Source organism: Otolemur garnettii, unplaced genomic scaffold, assembly GCF_000181295.1.
Source record: "Otolemur garnettii isolate 467f Iridium unplaced genomic scaffold, OtoGar3 scaffold00001, whole genome shotgun sequence".
NCBI lineage: Eukaryota > Metazoa > Chordata > Mammalia > Primates > Galagidae > Otolemur > Otolemur garnettii.
In genome coordinates this window covers 25,270,286-25,290,113 of record NW_003852396.1, presented here as the reverse complement: position 1 = coordinate 25,290,113, position 19,828 = coordinate 25,270,286, and the positions used below count along the sequence as shown (strand labels likewise).

General features: G+C 55.5%; 1 protein-coding gene across 1 annotated transcript in view; it reads left to right on the top strand.

Moving 5' to 3' along the window:
* Positions 1-19,828, top strand: part of MYO7A (myosin VIIA) — a 79,987-nt gene that overhangs the window by 56,680 nt on the left and 3,479 nt on the right. The window contains exons 27-44 of the mRNA XM_023511955.1: positions 1,178-1,304; positions 1,857-1,976; positions 2,352-2,525; positions 3,371-3,598; positions 4,904-5,074; positions 7,620-7,737; positions 8,442-8,568; positions 9,557-9,726; positions 10,603-10,793; positions 11,586-11,710; positions 12,214-12,371; positions 13,217-13,370; positions 14,524-14,679; positions 15,134-15,239; positions 16,247-16,360; positions 17,372-17,459; positions 17,567-17,673; positions 19,320-19,505. Coding sequence (XP_023367723.1) covers positions 1,178-1,304; positions 1,857-1,976; positions 2,352-2,525; positions 3,371-3,598; positions 4,904-5,074; positions 7,620-7,737; positions 8,442-8,568; positions 9,557-9,726; positions 10,603-10,793; positions 11,586-11,710; positions 12,214-12,371; positions 13,217-13,370; positions 14,524-14,679; positions 15,134-15,239; positions 16,247-16,360; positions 17,372-17,459; positions 17,567-17,673; positions 19,320-19,505 — 2,620 coding nt within the window. The remainder of the gene's footprint in view (positions 1-1,177; positions 1,305-1,856; positions 1,977-2,351; positions 2,526-3,370; positions 3,599-4,903; positions 5,075-7,619; positions 7,738-8,441; positions 8,569-9,556; positions 9,727-10,602; positions 10,794-11,585; positions 11,711-12,213; positions 12,372-13,216; positions 13,371-14,523; positions 14,680-15,133; positions 15,240-16,246; positions 16,361-17,371; positions 17,460-17,566; positions 17,674-19,319; positions 19,506-19,828) is intronic.

Sequence of the window (19,828 nt, the reverse complement as noted above, 5' to 3'; positions counted from 1 at the left end):
GGGTCAGGTCAGAGACCCCCAGCTGCAGGTGGTAACATATTCACTGCGTGGGGTCAGGTCAGAGACCCCCAGCTGCAGGTGGTAACATATTCACTAATCTGTAGCAAGATGGGAAAAGTAAGGATGTTTCTAAAGCTAACTTTATTTAAAAAACTGAGATTCTGTCCTTCCTACTTTTGGGATATTTAAAATTACTTTTGTCTTATAAAATTATAGGAATATAGATGATGGGAAGGTTTTAAGTGTGTGTTATGTTCCCATTTATCATGATAAAAAATTGACAACTTCCAGATTTTACATTGATATTTTACTGGTCTATGAACACAAAACTGGCGAGCCACCGAGTTGGGTAATCCCCACTTCCTGCCCAGTCCTGGTCTCAGAGAGGGAAGAGCAGCAGCGAGTGCCCCCTGGCGGTCACTGCCTAACCACAGGTCCCACCCTGGGCCCCAGTCAGGCCACAGTCTGAGTAGCCTGTTTCTTGAAGGGAAGAAACGTTCCCAGGACTGTGACAGCAGTAATCTCAGCTAGCGTTTCTTGAGGGTTTTCTGTACTAGGTACTGTACAAGCCTTGGTTCATTTATCTTCATAGCAATCCTGCAAGGATCCCTTTAAATGAAAACAAAAAAATGACCTTCATTGTTCCCATCTCTTTACAAAAGTAATACATGGCCAATTAAATAATCAAACATTACAAAAGTATATCAACAGACAAAGTCCCTACTCAGTCCATTCCCCGGAGATGCCCCCAGAGGCTTTCCCTGTTTCTGCTTTACCTGTTGCCACTAGTGGTAATTGAACCTGCTGCTGTGAGTATGGTCTGGGCCAGGGCGGGAAACCCACCTGGTCAGGAGTGCAGCAGGGGCAGACTGGTGCTTCTCGTCAGCACTGTCAGCAGTGGCTGTGGCTGCTGTGCCCAGAGCAGGATGGTGGAGTCTGGATTGGATTTAGGGACAGCTTTATGCCTGATGATCCTGTCTCCAAAGCCAGACCCTCTTCGATGGCTCCCCAGAGCCCTGGTCTCAGCCCTTCCCACCCAGCCTTCTGGGCCTCCTCCTGATGGTCTTGGGCAGTTTGGAGAGGACAGCTGCGTCATGTTCCACCTATTGCTGGGAGCGGGTGGGGGCCGGGGCCAGTCCTCTGAGGCGATTCTCCCTTCTGGCTCACCCCTGCCCAGGGATGAGATCTACTGCCAGATCAGCAAGCAGCTGACCTACAACCCCTCCAAGAGCAGCTACGCCCGGGGCTGGATCCTCATGTCTCTCTGCGTGGGCTGCTTCGCCCCCTCGGAGAAGTTCGTCAAGGTAGAAGGACTTCTGGCTTCCTGGGATGGGAAGGGGAGCTGGGCACTGTCCCAGCACTGGGGAGGCAGTAAGAAGAAGGGGCCTCTCCCTCAGGCTGGGCCACCTCCCACAGGGCCCCATCTTCCTGGCATCCCTCCTCCCAGGCAGCCACCCTTCGCCTATTTTCCCCTCAGCCCCATTTTACTAATGAGGAGGCTGAGTCTGACCAGCATGTCTTGCCCTCTGGACGCTTATGTTGGGGCCAGCACTTTAGTTTACCTTGGTCTCTGGGTGCTGGGGATACAGAGGGGTCCTGGCACTTTGAGGGTGCAGGAGGAGGAGGTTAGACTGGGCCCCAGAGGAGGTTGCACCTAAGCCAGGTGAGTGCGGGGGGTACTGTGTAAAGTGCGACAGCAGGCACGGCTGGAGACCAGTGGAGTCAGACGGTAGTGGCCTGGCTGTCACACTGCAGTCCCAAGGGCAGCAGTAGTCTGGAGAGGAGAGGAGGGTGAAGGCCTGGTGGCTGCTCCAGTGTCTAGGAGGGACAGGCCTCACTAGGCCCTCTGGCCGCAGTACCTGCGGAACTTCATCCATGGGGGGCCACCTGGCTACGCCCCATACTGCGAGGAGCGCCTGAGGAGGACTTCTGTCAACGGGACGAGGACACAGCCACCCAGCTGGCTGGAGCTGCAGGTGTGGCCCAGCCCCACCAAGTGTGCGCCTCTGTGTGTGTGTGTGTGTGTCCAGTACATTTATGTGGCTTCACCTGTGACACAGTGATGATGATACTCACCCCCTGGGGTCTCCTGGTGGTTATGTGAAGTGACAGCAGAGGCCCCTGGCCCATGGCAGTACCCCACCTCTCAGCCCCAGGGCCTCGAAAGTTCCAGCTAGGGTAGGGCACACAGCAGGGCCTCCTGGGCACCCATGACAGGGACAGGCAGTGGCCAGTGGGATGCTTGACTTGGGGCTCAGAGGCGGCTCTGACCCCACAGGGAGAGCAGAGTCGAGAAGGAGTGAGCTAGTCTGAAGTGGACGGGCCCCACAAGCCCTCTTGGTCACTTCCAGGCCACCAAGTCCAAGAAGCCCATCATGTTGCCCGTGACGTTCATGGATGGGACCACCAAGACCCTGCTGACAGACTCAGCAACCACAGCTAAGGAGCTGTGCAATGCGCTGGCCGACAAGATCTCCCTCAAGGACCGCTTTGGGTTCTCCCTCTACATTGCCCTGTTTGACAAGGTATGGCCACCTGGAGCACCTCCTCCTGACCCCGCTCTGAGCCCAGTGCTGCCCCTACAGGCTCAGGTTACTCATCTGGGTGAAGCTGGGTTTCCTCCAGAGCCCTGGAGATGGCTTTGCCTGGCTCATCAGATGCTTAGGGAATCCTAAGGAAAACCTAACAGTAGGGCACAAATAGAAGCCCAGAGCTGCCGTCAGTCACACGAGGCCAGATGAACCCTCCCCTGGCCCTGAAGGAAGAGCGTGGTCACTTGGCTGTCTGACATTCAGCTTTCTTATGTGCAAATGGGAACGTAATAGTGCCTTGTCAGGTCACCACCTTGTATGTTGGGGAAACTCCCCAACAGATGGGACATCCTTTCCTCTCACGCTTAACCGGAGGAGTGTGGTCCCCCAGGCGCACCTCCAGGATGGAGCCTTCTCTGCTGCACAGGCCTGGGGGCTGCTGGTTTCGCCTCCACACCCACAGCACCACATGCAGCAGACCTGGCATGGAGCCTTGCCCATTGGTCACAGTTTGCCTAAATTTTTCTTGCCTTACACACCTCCTGTGTTCTTAGTGACCGTTTGTCCAACAGTTTCACAAAGGGCTTCTGCTAAGAAATGGGAGTTCCACCTAACAACCCAGAACTGCTAGTAGAAAGTAACTGGGTGTGCTGCCCAGAGCCTTGGCAGGGTGGGATCCAGGGGTCCCATTCTGGTCTGCTTCCTGGGGGACCTTGGGCACATGCCTTCCTTCTCTGGACCTCAGTTTTCCACCTGAACTAGGACACTTGGCACAGCTGAGGCTCCTTGAAGTCTTCCCTGACTTCATACCTACTTATCCTTCTCTGCTGTGCCCACAGGTGTCCTCCCTGGGCAGCGGCAGTGACCATGTCATGGACGCCATCTCCCAGTGTGAGCAGTACGCCAAGGAGCAGGGCGCCCAGGAGCGCAATGCCCCCTGGAGGCTCTTCTTCCGCAAAGAGGTCTTCACACCCTGGCACAATCCCTCAGAAGACAATGTGGCCACCAACCTCATCTACCAGCAGGTGGTGCGAGGAGTGAAATTTGGGGAGTACAGGTGTGAGAAGGTGAGTGTGAGGGAGTCTTCTGCTGTGCCGCATGGCCCACAACCACCTGTTTTGGAGGTTTGGGCTGAGAGCTACCCACTGTGACCCCCATTAGTGAATGTTGAGGTTACCCTGATTGCAGCTGGGCCTGGATTTATACTACATTGGGGACTGGAAAGGGGAGAAACAATTACAGGAACAAGGGTTTTGGGGATATCCTGATCCTGCCTGTGGGCAGGGCCTGGCTCCAAGGATGTGCTCCAGGACTTTCTGTGTTGTTCTGAGTTAGCCCAGAGAAAGAGATCGATTCTTTGAAACCAGAGTTTGCAAATGTATATTCTTTTTTCTACTTCTGAGGCCATGAGTGATATGGTTAAGGTGGATATGAGGACATAGTCATGGTGGATCTGATAGTGCTCATGATCCTGTGGGAGATTGTAATGAACCGATGAGGATGGAGATGATGGAGATGAAGAGGATGATTGGTCGTGGTGGCGATGGTGTCCGTGATGGTGGTATCTGTAGTGGTGATGACAGAGGCAGTGACGGTGGTGATGATGGAGGTGTTGGTAGTGGTAATAGTGCAGGTGCAACGATAGTAGTGGGCTGGAGGCAGGGATGGTGGTGGTGGTAGTAAGCAAGTATTCAGTCACAGTGCATTAGGACAGCCATATCAGTTGCTAAAATTCTGAAATACTCAAACTAGTTGGAACATATCCATTGTCATCAAGATCCTCAATAGCCTTTCTGTATTGTCCCTGCTGCTGGAGCCCTGGGGAACACCGGGTAGGCATCACTAGGGCAGCTGTGCACCAGCCTGGGCATCTCCAAATGCCTGTCCCACCTGGCTCTCTGAAGCCTTTGCAGTAGAGTCTGCTGGCTGGTAAATACTTTGGCTCCCCTGGTTCGTGCTGCTGGTGATGAAGGGAATGATGTCCTCACCTCTTGGGCCTCCTCCAGTAGTCCCCAGGTCTCCTGTTTTCTCTGCTCTTGTTGGTCAGTTCTAGCTGCTGTCTCACAGAGCTGAGTGCTTTGTGGCTGCAGACTGGTCTCTTTGGGTTACTTGGAGTGCCCCTGGGCAGGGCCCAGATCCATGCAGGTGAGGACCAGGAAGGAGTGAAGGTGTGGCCCTGCCCTTGGAGAGTTCATGGTTCCCTGAATAGACACGAATTCCCTGATGAATCAGTGAGAACACAAGGTCTAGAAGGCTAAGGTCTGAGAACTGCTGGGGGCAAGGCCAGGAGCAGGGCCCAGGGGGATTTGGTGGTCTGGAAGGGCTGCCTGGAGGGGCCTGGGCCACACCCAACCAGGGACTCTCCCACCTAGGAGGACGACCTGGCCGAGCTGGCCTCCCAGCAGTACTTTGTGGACTATGGCTCAGAGATGATCCTGGAGCGCCTCCTGAACCTTGTGCCCACTTACATCCCTGACCGTGAGATCACACCCCTGAAGACACTTGAGAAGTGGGCCCAGCTGGCCATTGCTGCCCACAAGAAGGTGGGTGGGCTGGGAGGGACCACGGGGGCAAAGATCTGAGCAACTAAGTCCCAGCCCTCACCTGTCTGTGTGCAGAGGGGACCGAAAGGAGGCGAGGGTATGTCTTGGGGTCAGAATGGCTCTGACCTCCTGTCTTCTGGCAGCCCTTTCTCCACCATGGACATCAGCTCACGGGCAGGGTAGGCTGGGTGCCAGGGACACAGAGCATCAAACCCAGGCTTGTGGCCTTCTGAGGAAAACTGGGGGTCGTGGGTGTTGGCCTCCCCCTTCCTGGTCTTGTACCAGCCACTCACGCCACAGCTTCCCTGAAGCTACAGCTCAGCCTTGGTGGTAGGTGCTGGAGGGAGCTTCTAGGGAGTACACCTCCTTCTGCCTAAAAGACTCCAGCCTAGCGTCCTCCCCAGAAACCCTCGTAGAGGCCCCTGTACCCACCTTGCTCAGAGCTTAGGCCCCTAACCAGCTGTGATTTGTTCCCTGCCCAGCTGAGGGGCCTCCCTGGGTGGAATAGGAATGTCCAGGTGGGAAAAGGGATGGGACAACAGCTGCTGGCAGGTGACCCACAGCCTCCTCACCTCTGTGGGCTCTGCTGAGCAAGAGTAGAGTCGTCTTTGTGCAAAGTTGAGGAAGAGCCTCCCAACGCCCTCAGTCTCTCACCCCTGCACCACTTGACCTCTGTCGTCAGTCACCTTCTCCAATGAGCTCCCCACTGGCCTCTGCCTGGCCCTGAATGCTCCCTGTGCCAGCTTCTTCATCCAAGCATGGCTTACCCCGAGGCCCTCACCTCCCCCAGGAGGGGTCCAGAAGAGGAGCATGTTCTCCCTGCCAGCCTCTCTCTCAAGTGAGAGACTTTCTTCATCTTCTCCTCAGCCCTCATACCCCATCCGCTGTGAAGTCTGCCTCCCAAATAGCCTCAGCGCTGTGCCACCCCACCCCTCTTTCCCCCAGTGTTCTCGGGGCCCACGACCCTTGTGCCACTTGGTGTGGGGCTTGCTCTGGGTTGGGTGCTATTGTCACGCATTCTTTTTATTCTGGGCACTTGCCCTGCACCAGACACCACAGCAAGCCCTGGAGACACAGCACAAGTGGGACAGAAACGTGGCCTGCCCTTTCCCAGCCCACAGCTGAGCTGTGTCTCTCCCTCAGGCTGGAGTTCCAGGGCTGTGCATCCCTGAGCCCTGTGCCAGGCCTCTCTGAGGTGACAGACGTGGATCTGAATGATTTTTAGGGCAGAAGGGCGCATGATCGGCTGTCAGGGCTTCTGTAATGAAACACACTAGATGACTTAGACCACAGAAGTGTACATCTGAGTTCTGGAGTCAAGAAGTCCATGACCAGGATGTTGGCAGGGCAGTTCCTTCTGAGGCCACTCTCTGTGGCTTACCCAGGGGTGTCTTTTCCACCTGTCCCCACATGGTCTTTCCTCTGTGCCCATGCATGTCTGTGTCCTAATTCTCACTGTAAGGACACCAGTCATGTTGGATAAGGGCCTATCCTGATGACCTTATTTTAATGCAATTACCTCCTTGCAGACCTCATCTCCAAATAGGGTTGTGTTCTGAGTTACTGGGGGTTAGGACTTCAACACACAAATTTAGGGGAGAGAGGGACACAGAATTCAGTCCAGAACAGAGAGGTATCTTTTAAAACATATTCTACTGAGATAATTTCAGATACATAAAGAAGTTCTAAGCCTGGAAAATTTGAACTGCCAGTAGCCACATTTGCTGTGTGGGTCTCCCTCTCTGCCACCTGTTCTCGAATGGCTTAGAAAAAGCCATTCTCTCTGTGTACATATGTATTATCCTTTTTCTAAGCCATCTGAGAGCAGATTGGCAACACCACGCCCCTCACTGCTAACTGCCCACTCGCCCTCTCGCGGTGAAGCTGGGGCCATCTGTGCTGATATCTCTGCCTGCATCTACATGCTGTGAAGCCACAAGCTTATCCTGACCCCTCCAACGTCACCCCCACACCACAGTGTTCTTACTAGGGCTCAGGGGAGTATTTTTAGGGAAATAAAATGCTGGTACTTTCCCATCTTGCAGGAGCAAGGCAGCACCCCTTGCTCGCCTCCCCTTCAGGCATGAGGCTTTTCTCTATGCTCTGATCCTTCTAGCCCCAGATCCAGCTGGTCAGTCTCTCTGGGGCACAATCCCACAGTTGCAGCTTCACCTTAGTCCTGTGATGTGGCTTCCTACCACCGTGCCCCCATTCCCCCTCTTCCCTGCCTGCCCAGCACACACACCTCTTGCTACCCAGACCCTTGGTCCTCCCGCACCAGCTGGCACCTCTGGCCTTCCTGTCTCTGCACACATTTGTGCCCAGGACACACGTCAAGGCAATACTCACCAGTGCTCCCTGATGTTGAGTGAATAAGAGAAAGATGAGGCGATGGAAGTGGCCATGTACCAATGGGAGCAGGGCAAGGCCATGAGGCCCAGGAGGTTGCCAGAACCTGGGCCACACTGGCCAGAAGCAGGGACAGCTGATTTCCAGACAGAGTTTGTATTGTATCTTGTCCTGTGTCCCTTTCTGTCCACTCCAGGGGATTTATGCCCAGAGGAGAACTGATTCCCAGAAGGTCAAAGAAGATGTGGTCAATTATGCCCGCTTCAAGTGGCCCTTGCTCTTCTCCAGGTTCTATGAAGCCTACAAATTCTCAGGTATGGTCCTCCCAGCTGCTCACCCTACAGCCCCAGCCCACAGCATGGGGACAAGAATGGTTCCCGCCAGGCTCCCCACCCAGTGGGACTCCTGCCTGGGGGCCACTTGGTCTTTTCTGGTCAATGCCACTGAGTGTGGATCTTGCCTACAGCAGGCCAGTAGTGACTCCGTGGCACATAATAGGTGCTCAGTGGCACACTGCATTGAGCAACTGAACAAAGACTGGAATCAGTAAAGCACCCACTGTGTACAGAAGAGGGGGCCAACTCCATGAAGCTGAGAGGGGTGTGGCTGGTAGAAACCCACATGGGCTGTTTGCGTGGCTATCCTTGGGCCGTCGTTACTAGGCCTCTGCTTTGTGCCCAGCCCTGTGTGGGTGCTGGGCTTCCCAGAATCAAGGCCAGAGGGAACCCCAGGACTTGGTGCCAGCCCCTTCCCATATCTCACCTTAGTGCAGGGCAGGGACTTGTCCAAAGCTACACAAAGACCAGTGGCAGGGACGGGCCCAAACCCAGTTTCCTGCGTCACGCTCTTCCCATTGCACCTTGGGTTTTGGCTTGTAGTGAAGTTGTGTTCTTTGAGCCTGTTTCCCCATCTGTAAAATAGAGATCAGCATACCCCCTCTCAGCTGTTATGAGGATTGGGAAGGGCAGGGCCCAGGAGGACATGGCATGCCCCCCTCAGTCCCTCAGTCTCTGCCCAGGCCCCAGTCTTCCCAAGAACGATGTCATCGTGGCCGTCAACTGGACAGGCGTGTACTTTGTGGATGAGCAGGAGCAGGTGCTGCTGGAGCTGTCCTTCCCGGAGATCATGGCTGTGTCCAGCAGCAGGTAAGGAGGGCTGATGGACAGACAGGGAAGGAGGGGGCAGAGCTTTCTTGCAGGTCATGGGGTGGGGGAAGAGACCCATAGGGCTGCTGTCCTGGTTGCACGTGACCAAGCAGTTTGCACTGCACTCTGCAGACCCCTCAGGACCTTTTCTCCCTGGGAAGGGCGCCAGGGGCTTCACAACACATGAACAGTAGCTCTGGGATGGAGCTGGACATTTAGGACAGTCGGCCTAGGTTGTAGTGGCCTGGGTGGGACTCACCTTTCTGTCCTCATTCCTAGATAAAATGGGAGTCTTAATATTTCCCTTCCATAACAGTGGTGAGAAATAAATGTCCTAAGTGATGGGAGAGGTCTTTGTAAACTGAGAAGTGTGATGGGCATAGATGGGGGTGGGGGGTGGCTTCCTGGAATGTCTGGCTTTCCCAGTAGCACAGTGGCTCCCTCCCTCATTTGGGCTGGTAGGAGAGTCTCTGGGCTATATCTGATGTGGGCTGGGTTAGGGGGCCAGGTCTAGCTCTGACCAGGCATGCCAAGCATATCGGTAACAAGACATTCCTTGTGCCCTTGGAGCTTCAGCCAAGAGGGGAGATAAAACAGGCCATTTTAAAACAGGAAGCAGTGTGATGAGGGTTACAGGAGGGCAAGGAAGACTTCCTGGAGAAAGTGGCATCTAGGCTGAGATTTAAAGGATAAGTAGGAATTTGATAGGCAAAGGGGAAGTGGGCATGGACCATGCCTGGCCATGTCTGACTTAGAGTGAGATGGGTCTGACTTGGGCTGCATCTCACCTGCTTGGACCAGGCTCTGCTCTAGCTGGGCCACCACTCCCCCTGGCTGGGCCGCGTCTGACTCGGCTGGCCTTGGTCTCCTTCAGGGAGTGCCGCATCTCGCTCTCACTTGGCTGCTCTGATCTGGGCTGTGCTGCACCTCACTTGGGCCGGGCAGGGCTGACCCCGGCTGGGCCCTGTTCTCCGTGTTGGTCCTGTAGGGGAGCAAAAATGACAGCCCCCAGCTTCACACTGGCCACCATCAAGGGGGACGAATATACCTTCACCTCCAGCAATGCCGAGGACATCCGTGACCTGGTGGTCACCTTCCTAGAGGGACTCCGGAAGAGGTCTAAGTATGTTGTGGCCCTGCAGGACAACCCCAATCCTGGTGAGTGGCTACCATCATGGGCTGCAGGGCACGGGGAGTGGGGGTGTTAGGCAGACCATGTACCTCGTCCTTGGCCTGGTGTTCAAGGCTGTCAGTACCTCGTCACCCATCCCTCCCAGACACTGGACCAAAGAGCAGAACTCTGTGCCTTCAACCTGCCCCTGGGGAAAACCTGCCTTGCCCTCCTTCCCTCTGGTCCATCAGTACTTCTGTCACCTTCCCCAACTCAGATCAGGTGTCTTCTTTAGTATTCTTCAAATACCTGCCATCCTCAAATGGTAATAGCAGTAACAACTACCTCGACTAGAACACTTAGACCCTGGGAAGAGTGTGGAAAAGACAGAGATAAAAGGGACCTGTGTGAAGCAGATGGTGATGTCCCCGTGACAGCGCACAGACCAGGGAATCCCAGGGCTTGTGGGAGCCTGGAGGAGAGGCCCCTGTGTGGCCTGGGGTCCAGGGGGGAATGTATGAGTAGAGTGTCTGTGGCAGAAACCAGAGCACAGAACAAAGAGGGCCAGGAGAAAGCTGGCGTGTGCAGGGACCTGCTGATAGTGTCGTTTGATGTAGGGGGTGGGGCAAGAGTGAGGTGGAAAGTGTCAAGGAGGCTCATTTGGAGTGTGGGCTTTCTCCCGAGGGTGATGGGGAACTGCGGAAGGCTTTTGAGCAGGAGAGTGGCTCCCTCTGGTGGCTGTGTCTGTGTGGAGGGTTGTGACAAGGTAAAGGCAGACTGCCAGGTAGGCAGACATGAGTGGGACAGGACCTCAGTTCTTTAGCGGGATATAGTGACTTACAGATCATCAACCAATGTAAAGGAGTTACAACCCCCAGCCTCTCTTTCTGCCCCAAGTGACCCTGCTCACCTCTGCTCTGCAGCGGGCGAGGAGTCAGGTTTCCTCAGCTTTGCCAAGGGAGACCTCATCATCCTGGACCATGACACGGGCGAGCAGGTCATGAACTCGGGTTGGGCCAATGGCATCAATGAGAGGACCAAGCAGCGTGGGGATTTCCCCACCGATTGTGTGTATGTCATGCCCACCGTCACCATGCCACCACGGGAGATTGCGGTAAGTGGTCTGGAGTAGCAAATGGATGGCAAGCTCCCCTACACTCCTTTCTCTGTTTTCCATATCTGTAGAATGGAGTAAGGGATTACACTAGATAAATGGTCTGTAGCTTCTGTGAAGATGATCTCGGGGTCTTATGGGACCACAAACTTAAAGCTGGGGCATATATCAAAACTGTGCCAGGGAGGGGAGGGACCTAGAAACTGTATCAAATGAAGAACTGCTATGGAGCTGGGATAGGAGAGAGTGGTTTGGGGATAGGTCCCTGTGTGACACCTGCACTGTCTGAGAGAGCAATGATGGCACCACTAGGATGGGGGCCCTGGTTCTTTTTTTTTTTTTTTTTTTTTGCAGTTTTTGGCTGGGGCTGGGTTTGAACCCACCACCTCTGGCATATGGGGCCAGCGCCCTACTCCTTTGAGCCACAGGTGCCACCCAGAGGGCCCTGGTTCTTTTGGAGACTTACAGTTCAGCTTCCCAAGTGGCTCTTAATCAGGCTCAGTTGACTGGGCAGTTCTCACATCACATCTCACTGCTGTGTGAAGGTTTCTGACTGACCCAACCTGATTCAGACACTGAGGGAGGGGTCCTGAGCCTGGAATCTTGGAGGCAGCAGTAACTTCAAGACTCCATGGAGGAAAGGGCTCCCCGGCCAGAGTGGTGCATGGGACCACTCCATGGAAACAGAGTCCCGCTGCCTAGTGCAGAAGACTCCACACTTTACCATGTTGATCCCAGTGGCCCAGCTGGAGAGCTGACCGGAGCCTCCTGCCTCTTGTCTCTTGCCCCTAGGCCCTTGTCACCATGACCCCTGATCAGAGGCAGGATGTTATTCGGCTCTTACAGCTGCGCACAGCAGAGCCTGAGGTGCGCACCAAGCCCTACACGCTGGAAGAGTTCTCCTACGACTACTTCAGGTGACGGGGTCCTGGGGAAGGGGCCGCAGGACAGAGAACTGAAGGCTTTCCCCCATTCCGGTGCTGGAGCTGCTCTGTGAGCAGGGCCTGGGTCACAGGGAGCAGGGGGAGCTCCTGTCTGCCATGATGACCTTCCTTCACTTAAGAGTTGGTCACTGTCCACCCCAGGCAGGTCCTGGGCACTCCTGGCTCACAGTCCTGGTGGGCAGATGGGGAGGGAACAGGCAGTCATGATCCTGTGGGCCTTGCCTTGTGATAGGGGTGCAGTGTGGGGGACAGGCGTGCACTGAGCTTTGCAGGGGGTGATGGGGTGGGTGAAGGAGGCTGGGCACAGCGAGCGCTATTGTTACCTATTTCACATCTGAGCTAGTTCAGTGGTCAGACACAGGGCAAGGAAGAGCAGGGCCCATTCCCTGCCCTTAGCCTCTGGGCACAGGCTGGGAGGTTTCTCCCCGAGACTGCCTGTGGGAGAGTTGGCGCTGACTGGCCCCATGCCATGGCAGGCCCCCACCCAAGCACACGCTGAGCCGCGTCATGGTGTCCAAGGCCCGAGGCAAGGACCGTCTGTGGAGCCACACACGGGAGCCACTCAAGCAGGCACTGCTGAAGAAGATCCTGGGGAGCGAGGAGCTCTCGCAGGAGGCCTGCATGGCCTTTGTTGATATCCGCACTGCCAGCCAGGGTGTGGGAAAAGGGCCTGGTGGCAGGGCTTTCAATTAGATGCGTCCTTCCTCCTGAGGGTCCAGCGGGTCCTGGGCACACAAAGGGAGGGTGGAGAGAGGAACCCTTCCATGTGTTCCTGGCACCTTGGGTGTCACCCACTTTCTCCTTGGACCCTGGCACCCAGTTGACACATGGGTATCATGCCTTGTGCCAGGCTAGGCTTGGAGGTAGAGCAGGGCCAGGCCTGACACTTGGCCTCGTGGGGGCAGCGTGCACACCAGGACCACTAGCACAGTGCCCTGACCCCACCTGGAGGGGGCAAGGAGGGCTTCCTAGAACAAGCGGTGTGTAGGCTGAGACCAGAAGGCTGGGTAAGACTTAATCAGGCCAAGGGGAGAGATCCCAAAAGAGGGAGTAGCATGCCCAAAGACCCTGAGGCAAAACAGAGCAGGCTGCCATAGAGTAGCCCAGCACAGCTGAGGGGCAGAACGCACCAAAGGAACTGGAAGCCTGGGCTGACTGTGTCTTGAAGCCTGAGCACGCCATTATGCAGGGGGCATGGGCAGACAGGTGATCTGGAAAGTCCTGGGTGCTGCGAGGGATTGGGATGTGGGTAGGGGCCTTGTGGGAGGGGGGCCTGTGTGGAGGTGAGGACAGCAGGTGGGCGGTGGGAAGGAGAGCAGGGTGGGCAGATTACCCATCTTGCAATGAGTAGCCTAAGTCTCAGAGACCTGCCCAGAGTCACACTTTGTAGAGCAGACAGACCCCTGAGCATGTGGTCTCCTGCCTCCCAGGCCGGCGCTGCTCCCACCTGGCCACTAGCCCTTCCTTGACAGTCCTTACCTATGCTCAAGTACATGGGCGACTACCCATCCAAGAGGACACGCTCTGTCAATGAGCTTACAGACCAGATTTTTGAAGGTGCCCTGAAGGCCGAGCCCCTCAAGGACGAGGTTTACGTGCAGATCCTAAAGCAGCTGACAGACAACCACATCCGGTGAGCTGAGCCCCAAGGGTGGGGCTGGGTGAGGGCAGACCCCACCTGTTGTGATGGGGACCTCACACCCTCATGAGGCAGTGGCTGGCTCTACCTGGATGCTGTCCTTCTTCAGGCAGAGCAGGGAGCTATCCCAGGGTCCCCTCTGTCCTGGCCTGGCCCTGAGGCCTAAGGACAGCCTGTCAGGTGGTGGCTATCCTCTGCTGAGTCTATTTGGAACAGCCACAGCTCCTCCAAAGGGTCCTGCCTGAGCCCCTTCTGGACACCCCTTCCCAGGCCTAACCCTGCTGTCTGCCTGTAGGTTCAGCTGAGAACCAAGGGACCCACTCCTGACCTGCACTGAGGCTGTTGGTTAGAGCTCTAGCCAAAAACTCTCATGGGTTTCGACTGTCAGGACCCAGAGAGTGTCACTTTCTCCTCTCTACTGGGCCAGCCCTGGCAGGAAGTCACTGCATGCTCCTCTAGGAGAAGGGGAGAAATGCCACCCTCTCTCCCTGCACCCAGCCCCACCCCACACTTTGTCATTCTCTATGGCTCTTTCATAAGAGAGCTAACATCAGATCTTTCACACAGCCACACTTGTGTGTGTGCTGTGCCTACGGCCAGGACATCCTCTCATCCCCTTCTCTGCATATCAGAATTTGCCTCATCCTTCAAAGCCTAGATGCCACCTCCTCCTAGAAGCCCTCCAAGCTTCCTGGTCAGGTGCACAAAGGGAAGCCTGGGGGAGCCTGGCAAGACTGGTCTGACTCTGTGCTACTCAGAGTGTAGACTAGCTAAAGATCTACTGGAATATGTATTACCTGCTGCTTCCTTCATGAGCAAAGTCTTGCTATGGTTAAAAAAAAAAAAAAAATGTAAGTAACCCAGAGAGCTTAGTAACATGGCAGCTTTTCATTCTGGCATTAGCGCCTTATGTCCACATGGACTGGTGACTTTGTGGCCTGGTGTGGATTAGCAACCACACTTTGAGTAGCTCTGCTTGGATGTGGCTGTTAGAGGCAGTTCTGTGAGGTCCTCACTAGGGCTCAGGGCAGGGCAGGGCAGGCAGGTGCTGCTGTGGTAAGGAACCAAGTTGTGTGGCCCCAAGGGGTGCACAGGTCCCTGTGGTTCCCCCTGGTGGCTGCCTGCTGGACACTGCTTCTTCCCACAGGTACAGTGAGGAGCGGGGCTGGGAGCTGCTCTGGCTGTGCACCGGCCTCTTCCCACCCAGCAACATCCTCCTGCCCCATGTGCAGCGCTTCCTGCAGTCCCGAAAGCACTGCCCACTCGCTATCGACTGTCTGCAGCGGCTCCAGAAGGCCCTGAGGTACAGTGGCCGCCAGGGGCAGGCACAGGGATGGGCTCCTAGCCGCATGGGGCTTGTGGGACAAGCCCCTTGGGAGTGAGGCCCAGGAGCCTGGAGGTGCCCCAGCATTTGGGGCCCCTGCCTGCAGTACCTCCATTCTGGACACACCTGGAGAGCCTGGCTGCACAGGAGGGTGTGACTGTGAAGGAGGCACAGACACCTGGGCCCCTTCATACTCTGCCAAGTCCACTTGCCTCCCTCACTTCATTCGATCCCCTCCACAACCCTCTGTGCTGGGTATTATTATCATCCCATTTTACAGATGAGGAACTCAAGGCTCTGAGGGGGTCAGTGGCTGGTCCCATGGTAGGAAGTGGTGGATAGGGGTAAGAATCAGCTTTGTCTGCCTCTGAAGTTTCTGTGCTCCGGTGCCCATGGTCTCACCAACCTGCCCCATATCTTGCCTCATTTTCAGAAATGGATCCCGGAAGTACCCCCCGCACCTGGTGGAGGTGGAGGCCATCCAGCACAAAACCACCCAGATTTTCCACAAAGTCTACTTCCCTGATGACACCGACGAGGTGGGAGACCCTGGCTTCTCAGTCTGCACCTGAGCTCCCTGGGCTGACACAGAGGGTAGTCCTGAGGCCTCTCCCCTGCAGCCCCACAGGGGAGTCCTCTCCCCTGTTGCACTGGGTTCCTGGTCCAGCTCTGCAGCTTCCTTCAAAGGGTGTCCCTCCCTCCTTGTCTCTGAGGAGGATCTTTCTCCCTCTGACTGGGCTCTGCTGGTGCCATGCCTCTGACCCAGCTCTCTTCTCTGGCACAGGGTCCCACTGACCCCAAAGTCCAGGCTCCTCTATCACTTTGAGCCTATTTTCCTGTGGGCAGAACTCCCAGGCCTCTCCTGGCCTCCTCATCCGGTCTGGTTGGGGTCCCCTCTACCCTTTTCTTACCTTTAAGGTCTCTTTCTGTCAGCCCATGTCAGGCCCTGCCATCCTCACTCCCTGCATCATCTCAGCACAGCATCTCATCCAGATGAACTTTTAGTTTGAACAGTAGTTATAAGACCACACACAGGCCACAACAGGATTCAGGTCACAAGGACAGAACACTTCCTAAAATCCTTTCCCATCCCCTCCAGTGGATGCTGACCCCAGATCTCTCTGTTTCTTCCACCTAATGCTTCGCAGACTCAGATCCTCTCGCCCATTAGGACTGCTTTCCCCCTCCTACTTCTGGAATTTTCTTTTCCTCTTCCTCAAATCTCTCTCTTTCCCATCACCCCACCCCCATTCCCGTTATGCTCCCTTAGCCTTTGCTATCACTTCTGATTATACAGCCAGGCCCTGCACCCAGGAGGCCAAGGCCAAGCCCTGCTTGGAAGGTTGGAAGGTTGGAAGGACAAGATCTGGGAGGACAGGAGTGGCTTTTTCCCTCTTTTAAGCGCTATGCCTAGCTCTGAATCCCCCGAAGAGGGAGGGTGTCTTAGGTGGGTTGAGGGTCAGTCTAGGAGATGCAGCCAGAGAAGGTGGGAGGACCAGGCCCTAGGAAAGGGCCTGCAGGAGCCAAGCAGCACTGTCTGTCCCAGGCCTTCGAGGTGGAGTCCAGCACCAAGGCTAAGGACTTCTGCCAGAACATCGCCACCCGGCTGCTCCTCAAGTCCTCAGAAGGATTCAGCCTCTTTGTCAAAATTGCAGACAAGGTGAGTTACTGGCTATCTACCTGTCTGCTGTTGGCCCATCTATTGAGAGATTTGGGGGGTCTGCAGGAACTATGGGCAGCAGTGGTGGGAAGAAGAGAGAGAGAAGAGGTGTGCTGACATACAGCCCTCTTCTTCCACCCCCGCAGTCCCTCATCCAGAGCAGCTGCCCCTAAGTCTCTCCTCCAAGGCATTGCACGCAGCCTCAGACCCTCTTGGGAGCCCTGTGCCCAGGCACTCTACACTCTGGACACACTAGGCTCCTCACCCTGCCCCGGCACACATGTACTTCCCAGATTTGCTTTTATTGGTCCCTCAGCTGCCATGCTGGGGCAAATTAACCCTTGAAATAACCCTTGAGGGAGATATGATTATCATCACTTAATAGATCACAGAACTAGAGTTCAGAGAGGTCAGGTAACTTGTCCAAGGTCACACAGCAGGGACTCAGCTCCTGGCAGGACTAACTCTAAAGGTCATACCCCTGCCACCATCCCATGTAGCCCCTCCTCCAACTCCTCTCTCCATGGAAGTCTAAAGGCCCAGCTTTAAACCCCCCTCCCACAGGAAGGCAGAGTTAGGTGCTTCTTCCTATTGCCCGCTGACAGCTCTGTGTGCATCTGTTTCTGTCTCCTTACTTCATAACTGTCCCTGTGCTAGACTCTGGGGACCCAGAGGTGAACTTGGGAGCTCAGAACCTTCAGGAGGAGCTGGACATAGATGCCAGAGAATGCCCAGGCAGGGAGCGGGCCTCATTCTTGACCAGTTTCCTTTGGACCTAGAACAGTGTCCCATGTCCTAGCCACCAGAATGACTGTCACTCTGGGCAGGAAGTGGGCTGTTCTGGAGACATTTAACAGGCTGTCGGCGGGGTGGGGCTTATACAGAAACCCCTTCTGGCTGGGAGTAGAGTCTTTCTGGAGAAGGGGCTTCCAGGAAGGCCTTGACGGGGAGCATCAGAAAACCCAGTTTTGCTGGAACTAAAATTAGTAAACACAATGGCTGTGTGCCTAGGTCATCAGCGTCCCCGAGAATGATTTCTTCTTTGACTTTGTCCGACATCTGACAGACTGGATAAAGAAAGCGAGGCCCATCAAGGACGGTAATGAAGCTGGGTCTTGGGATCATCTGGGGCCCAGAGCAGGGAGGGTGCATGGGCAGCCCTCTGTGCTGGGGCCCCTTGGGGTGACCCACCACCCTGTGCCATAGGAATCGTGCCCTCGCTCACCTACCAGGTGTTCTTCATGAAGAAGCTATGGACCACTACTGTGCCAGGGAAGGACCCCATGGCCGACTCCATCTTCCACTATTACCAGGTGAGCTGCCCAGTTCCTCTCTGCTCCGGTTGCCTTTGTGTGCTGCTGGCCTGACTGATCTGGAAAACAGACACCACTGACTGCCCTTGCCAGGTGGAGGGCTTGTTACAGCCCCGCCTTGAAAGGATTCCTGTCAAGACCACTGAGTCCCTGGGAATGGTTCACCCTCTAATCCTTCTGTCGCCTTACCTGTCAGCCCTCAGGGGCCTGATCGTACTTGCTATGAGCCCCCAGCCGCACCTGCTCAGCCCCTCCCTCAGTGCACCACTGTCCTCTGAACTCAAGATTCTGCTGCAATTACCGGGTCTAACCAAGGCCTCTGCAAGTCGTAAACATTTCCTAGCCTAGGCATGCACCTGCAGGAAGCCAGGAGAGCAGCTCACATGCTAGGCCTCCATCTTTCATTCTGTCCTCCCAACTAACCCCAAGAAGTAGGTATGTGGTCCCTATTTTACAGAGAGAGAAACAGACACAGAAAGGCCCAGCAATAGAATTAGAATCACACACCTCTCATCCGGATGGAGGCAGTGACCTTCTCCCTGGTCTCCTCCATCCTTTTTGGCCCCCTTCAATCCTTTCTCCACAGGGGCGTCATCTTGCTTGTCAAATCCTCTCAGTGGTTACCACTGCTCTTAGGGTATAAGCCCAGGTCCTGTGTCCCTTCATGGTGACGCCACTTCCTACTCCTGCTGCCTTGTCTCATGCCCGGCAGCCTTTGGCTCAGTTCACTCAGCTGAGCTCTCAGATTTTTGGTGTGCCGCGGGGCCTTTGTGATGTCCTATCTGGGATCTTCCCTCGATTCCTTCCCTTACCTGCTGAGCTTCTAGATGTCGGTTCAACCATCTTATCTTAAAGGACGTCTTCCTGTCCTGGAGACCAGATCAGGTCACCTTGTTACATGTTCTCACAGCACCATGACTGTTATTACACACATGTTTGGTGTGGTTATCAGGTGAATATCTGTTGTCACCTGGAGACTACCAGTTCTATGAGAGTAGGCAGGGGGTGTACTGTTGCTCACCGGGCCCAGCTGAACAAATACTTGTTGAGTTGATGGACCAGTGAATAGGTGAACTGGTGACTCAGTGAATGGCTGGGTGGAAAGAAAGCTGCATGAATTTAGGGGTGGATATTGGTGGTGCTAAGACTGCAGGAGTCTGTGGGCAATGCTGGCCTGGTCCATTCCATGCCCTTAGTTGTTCTAAGGGGGTGGCTCTAAGGGGGGGGGTCGGGGGTTGGCAGTGCCTGTGTTGCTGGTGAAACCAGCCGGTCTCCAGGGGCCACATGGGAGGAGGCCAGACTGAGTGGCTCTTCTATGGGAAGGGCAGGCGTGAGAGATGAGGGGTTCTCCAGCCTGTCACTCTGAATTTCTTCATCTCTGAGGGTTGCTGCTCACCTCACTGGACTGCTATGAGGGGAAATGAGCTACTGCTCAGACCCGGCCATGCTTTCAAACCAGAAGTGCTGGCTGTGCAGGCAGACTGGCTGTTTCCCTGTCCTGTGCCGTAGCCCTGGGGAGCAGTGTCACCTGAGTGGAGCAGTGCAGGGGTCACAATTAGGGATAAGGTGGGAGACACCAGCCTTGGGGTGGTGGGAAGGGGCCATGTTCTCCAGGTCCCTCCAGAGACCAGCCCTGTCTCTGGCAGGAGTTGCCCAAATACCTCCGAGGCTACCACAAGTGCACACGGGAGGAGGTGCTGCAGCTGGGGGCGCTGATCTACAGGGTCAAGTTTGAGGAGGACAAGTCCTACTTCCCCAGCATCCCCAAACTACTGCGAGAGCTGGTGCCCCAGGACCTAATCCGGCAGGTCTCACCTGATGATTGGAAGCGGGTGAGCACAGGGTGGGCAGCAGGATGGGGGCCCCTGGATGGGTCTTGGGTACCCCAGGGGTCAATGGGGCAGGCCCACAAGCTCTGTGGCTCCTATACAGGGTAGGCTACCCTCTGTTCCCCATTACTTGCTCTGTTTCCCAGGCCCCATGCAAAGTACTCAGTGGCCACCTGACAGCATTGTGCCCTGTACTGGTAACCTATCATGGTGACCTACTGGTACCCTTTGACTGGCCTGCTGGGATGGGAAGGGAAGTCAGAAGTCCATCAGCTGGGGTGAGGGGAGGCCTCACATGGCCCCCAGGACCGTCCTGGGCCTGCCCT